The 5,820-nt window shown below is 32.1% G+C and overlaps 2 protein-coding genes across 3 annotated transcripts in view; both read left to right on the top strand.

Annotated features, from left to right (window-relative positions):
• LOC105452911 (cytochrome P450 4c21-like) overlaps nt 1-5,820 on the top strand; it is a 24,555-nt gene that overhangs the window by 2,253 nt on the left and 16,482 nt on the right. Inside the window, exons 5-7 of one of the 2 annotated variants that reach the window (XM_011694464.1) lie at nt 387-564; nt 1,026-1,205; nt 1,305-1,649. In XM_011694464.1, coding sequence (XP_011692766.1) covers nt 387-564; nt 1,026-1,205; nt 1,305-1,483 — 537 coding nt within the window. In that variant the 3' untranslated portion in view covers nt 1,484-1,649. Of the gene's footprint in view, nt 1-386; nt 565-1,025; nt 1,206-1,304; nt 1,650-5,820 lie in introns of those variants that run through there. The other variant, XM_011694463.1, reaches the window with a different exon arrangement.
• LOC105452910 (cytochrome P450 4C1-like) overlaps nt 4,790-5,820 on the top strand; it is a 12,637-nt gene continuing 11,606 nt past the window's right edge. The window contains exon 1 of the mRNA XM_011694462.1: nt 4,790-5,070. Within this exon, the coding sequence (XP_011692764.1) occupies nt 4,899-5,070 (172 nt within the window). The 5' untranslated portion in view covers nt 4,790-4,898. The remainder of the gene's footprint in view (nt 5,071-5,820) is intronic.

The raw sequence follows: 5,820 nt of genomic DNA on the forward strand, positions 1-5,820 counted from the left end.
TATAAAAATTGAGACGAGAAGTCATGAACTATTTTTTTTCTACATTGCTCAACGTACGAAGTAGTAATTATTGTAATAGTTCAAAAATTTTCAACTCAATTTTTTTACAAGAAATAACGCTATGTAATTAGCGATATTTAAGTTATACCATGTATACATTCCATGTTCTTTAAATACATGTCACAATATGTGCAACATTATTTTATTTAAAGTAAAAATTTTATTAAAATTATACAAATATCTAGATTGAGATCATTATAAACGCTTCGATTATGATTAACAAAAATAAATATCAAATGTCAATCGCAATTGATAAAAAAAATTTATAATAATGTATCATTTTGCACACATTTATATAATGAATATTTCAATTAATATTATAAAAGGAAAAAATATATGAAGAAATGTTGGAAATTTATGGCACTGAAACTGTAAAATCTGCACCAATTAAATACCACGATTTACAAAATATGCATTATTTGGACCGAGTTATCAAGGAAACGCTAAGAATGTTCCCTACTATTCCAATAATTGGACGACAAGTAATGGAAGATTTAAAAATAGGTTTGCTCACTTTTTATAAACAAGCAGATATACATATATGTATTATAAATTTTTATAAAAATTTTTTTCATTTTTTCATAAATGAGAAAGTTGAGATTCAGAGACGTAGATATTAAAATGTCAATCTTTATCAACTTTAACTTGATTTTATACTAAATAAATATCAAATGTAAAAGAAATTACTTGAATATTTTTGATATAAAAATATTTACATTTTTTATAACAAAAACATTTAAGCGCAGTTATAAATTTTTTAAAAAGATGATATTATTTTACTAAAATATGTATAATGAAGAAAGAAAATATAAGACTATTTCAATTTCTTGTTTGCAATATTGTGTCAATTATATGTATGGGTATGTGTATCTGATTATACATATAATAAATGGCGGATTGTACTATTTATTTTTATTATATATTTTTGTTGTAATAATTTTTTAATGTAAAAGTACACGTTTTAGGGGAAGTTATGATACCAAAAGGTGCAGATATTTTTATACCGATTATAAAAATGCACCGAGACGAAAAGTATTGGTCAAACCCATTGGTGTTTGACCCTGATAGATTTCTCCCAGAAAGAATAAAAGATTTTCAAGCGTCTTATTATTTTCCGTTTAGCGTTGGACCAAGGAACTGTATAGGTAAGCATAAATAAGTTTCAAAGTATCATGATGTAAATTGATTATTTTATTTACCTATATAGAAATATATAGAACTAATTTATAATTATCAAATTGCAGGTATAAAATATGCAATGAGATGTGTAAAAGTCATGCTAGCAACACTGATACGAACGTATGAATTCAAAGTTAATAAAAGTATTGAATTAGATAAAATAAAATTGACATTTGACATTGTATTAACTCCTGCTGAGCCTTTCAAAGTCAAAATTGAAAAACGATCCAATAAAATAGTATAGAAATATATTAAATATTTAAGACTATTATTTTATTATAATATTCTGCATATATATATTATATTGTGGTGGAATTCGATTTATTACTTTTTAGTTTATAATGTTAATTTACATAGTTTGTAACATATGTAACCTATGTAAGAATAAAACCAATAATCTTTGAAGACTATATTTTTTTACATTGCGTCTATTAATTCTTAACAAAACAGTTTATTTCTATTTATGATTACAATCATATTTCTATAAACTAAAAAACTGTTATTTTATCGATGTATAAATTTTAATAATACTGTGAGACATGATTTTGTTTCACGAGTGTGAATAATCATTTTCGAACTATTTTTGCCTATTGAAAACAAATATGTTGGCAAAAGTTGGCTAACACGTCACAATTTTGAGAAAAATGGCCCCAAAGAAGCATGAAATGACTACTTTGAGAGTTTTCAAGACGTTGCAGCACCGGCAGTTAATTTTTTTTGTTTAATTTCGTTAACGCTCTATGAAAGCATCAACTTTTAGCTTTAAAATACATTTTGGTTCATTGATATGATTTCTTATTTCCGATATAAATATAATTTAAATATATAGTGGTTTTTCTCATGTAACACTGTTCGATAAAATTTAATTTTTTCTTTTGCTACGAGTATGAATAATAATTTTCGACGTATTTTTTGCTCGCTGAACACGAATCCATTGGCAAAAGTTGACTATCACGTCACCATTTTTAGAATAATGAAATCGCCGTTTTCGGTCCCTTTGACGCATTTTGCTCAATCCGTGACTGAAATTGTCTAGGAAAGGGCTACGAATCATGAATGTCCAACAGTGCATGATTTCGTTTAAAAAAATGAAGATTACTTTCTCCTAGAAACACCTCCATTTGGAAAAAAATCGTATCATAATCGCGCGTATCCGTCTGGCCCACCGCTGGCCGTTGCTAGGCGCACGGAGATAAACGACGATGGCTACGGCGGCTACGCACGAGCGGCGTGGCTTTCCGTTTTGATTTACGATTGACCCACGCCTTTTTTATTACAACACATCCTTTACATATTAATATGTATAACGTATAAAAAAATGTATTATTCGTAGTAGCGCCGCTCGTGCGTAGCCGCCATAACCATCGTTGTTTATGACGTTTATCTTCGCGCACCTAGCAACAGCCCAGGGGGTCCAAACTCCTTGGATTTTAGTGGTGACGGAAGTTCGATTAGTTCACCATTACCGAGACCGGTGACAGGGCACTGTGGTTCCCCCACCATTGTCTCGCCTTCTGCTCTCTACCTTAACGCTCTAACCTTCTTGTGATCTTGTCTTCAGCAAAGCATACAAAAGTGTGGCAAAGTGAGAACCAATAGCCATATATAAATAGATTAAACATTCCTATCTTTTACTGTGGAGGAAATGAAGCCGAAAAATAGCGCGTTTGCAAGAAATTATCTTATTTTACTTTACAGCAAAATGGTTGACATCGGTAAGGATGAAATAAGAGTAATTCCTGCAATTCCGCATCATTTCACGCTGTAGACAGAATGTTTAGTTTATATACATATATATGTCTATGATGAAAACTCACATTGAAAACGACCAAAAATGACTTATTATTATTTCGCGATTTATCTAGGATGTTCGCGCACGTATATAATTTCAATATGGCATATGAGTCCCCACTCTCATCGCGTGATCTATTTTATTTCACCATCTCCGGGTCCAGACCATGGTGGCGCTGATAATTGTCTCCTTTCTTAACAATGGGAGTTTGGACCCCCTGCAACAGCCAGCGGTGAAGCGGCCGTATCCCGCCGTGCGCCTGCATTCAGCGGTGGGCCAGACGGATACGCGCTTATTTGCCAATCTTCAAAAATTAATATCTCGTTAACGATTGCGAATTTTGCAAAATAATAGAGGACTTTTCCACTCAGTTTAATCTGCTCTATCCCACCGTATATCTGCCGTATCCCGCCGTGCACCTGCATTCAGCGGTGGGCCAGACGGATACGCGCTTATTTGCCAATCTTCAAAAATTAATATCTCGTTAACGATTGCGAATTTTGCAAAATGGTAGAGGACTTTTCCATTCAGTTTAATCTGCTCTACCAACCCACGAGATTTTGGGCGGTTATTATTAGACACCCTGTATATGTACATATATGTATAAGAGTGAACTGCGCATGCGCAGAGTCGTAAACAATAAAAAGTAGGCACCATTTCCCCCCCCCCCCCGCATTTTTAGCTTCACTCACCTCGCCTAAGTTATGAACACAGTATAACCAGTAGGTCCACTTCATGTCGGCGCCTTTGATCTCCTTTTTCAGATCACGTGAGCATCCACCATGTTAAATCCAGGATCGAATTGAGAAAAGTGCCTCACAAGTAATAAAACAGATAAGTAATAATATGGATTCGATACAGTAAATCAATAAATTCAATGTGTGAATCAAATAAAACGTTTCATTAGTAACAATTATTCGTAGGAGTGATCACTAAAGAAAATTTCTGATGTATTTGCTTATAAATTGTCTGCACATATGTATGTACAGTCATGGACACATCGGTTGCGACACTTTCTTTTTTATAGGTTTCAAAACGCACTAATATTTTGCAAATGCGGACCACGATTGGTGTTATACTGTCTCTAGACTAAAGATAGTACATCATGGTTCGCATTTGCAAAATATTAGTTATCTATAAAGTATATATTATGTATATTAAATATATATTAAAAACCTGTAAAAAAAAGTGTCGCAACCGATGTGTCCACGACAGTACGTTCCTATCATCTTACATTTCATTGGATCCAACCCAAAACAAAAGTTGCGCGGCGATACCTGCGCGAAGAGTCAGTTTTTCGCTGAGTGGACCTACTGGTTATACTGTGTTACGACTTTGTTCTCCGTCCCTTATATTCCTACGTCCATGGTATCGACACGAAGTGGACTTACTATGGTTATACTGACAATGACAAATTGTAAATACGGTATCATAATGATAATAAAAAAATAAAAAATTGCAGTTTAGCTTTTGATTTATTTTTATAAAAATAAATAACAGGTGCACTATTTCGTAAATTTATCTTACATTATCCTGCTTATTCTCTTGCAAATTTTTACGCAGCATGATGTCGGCATGATTATTTTCTTGATGCATTACGCAACAGTAGTCAGTAATAACTGTAGAACACAGTATAGATACACCGATCGATACATGCATATTAATTCAAAAATATTCAAGAAATAATAATCTTGTTTTACTTGACACACTTAGAGTCGAAAGGTAAGTATATAAAGTGTTTAAGAAAACAGCGCTATTCGTATCGCATTCTTTGTGACCAGTTCCTCGTGCACACATAATCACGGTCGACGTTAACCATACATAAGCGGTCCAACTGTCCAACTATCTTGTATTGCTTAGTAAAATAATGTTCGAAAACGTATTGATTTATTTGACAACTGTTTTTATAATTTACTTCTTTTGGAACTGTTGTAAAAAAGTGTTGTTTATTAGAAGATTAGATACTTTACCAGGACCAAAGACATTACCACTTATTGGTAATGTGAGTAACGTCTATCATGCATTTGCGAATTGCGAAGGTAATAACAAATAGTAATATTACTAATATTAAGTAAACAGTAATATTAAGAATAGAGAAGAATTTAAAAAATAGCATTAAACAATTCATTTTGTTTAAATTACTTTTAAATGATTATTTATTTTATTGTTAATTTGTTATTATTTAATTTTATAAACACACAATTATGTTAAATATATATACAATTTTTTGAAACATTAATTTTTAAATATGAAAATTTCAAAATGAAAACAATTATTTTTCTGATATCCATGTATACAGCCGTTAAACTGTGCGCCGATTAAATGTTCGGAAACACAATTATTAGCTGAGGCTGGAATAGAAATATTTGGTTAAGATGCCCGCCCCGGAAAGTCGGGAAGTCCTAGGTTCAAATCCTGGCTAAAGTAATATTTTTTGCAATAAGTTCTTTTCAGTATTATAAGATGCTTATAATACTGAATTATAAGCATTGATTGATTAGGAAGATCAATATGACATCTCTATTCCAGCCTCAGCGCTAATAATTGAGTTGTTAGTCCGAACATTTAATTGACGATTTAGCTGAAAAGTGCGTCTTACTGCTTGGCCAAAATAATGTCTAATTGTAAGTGATGCACTTCACGTACCATAAGTTTCAGATTTTTCTAAAATTACCACGTCTGAGCCTCTCCTCATAAGATCCAACCGTGACTGCGGAAAAGTGCTCTCGAAATCAGTTGTGTTATTCACATAAATAGTTTTACTCAAATTATAATTATTATTTAAATTA

This window comes from Wasmannia auropunctata, unplaced genomic scaffold (genome assembly GCF_000956235.1).
Source record: "Wasmannia auropunctata unplaced genomic scaffold, wasmannia.A_1.0 LD336025.1, whole genome shotgun sequence".
Lineage (NCBI taxonomy): Eukaryota > Metazoa > Arthropoda > Insecta > Hymenoptera > Formicidae > Wasmannia > Wasmannia auropunctata.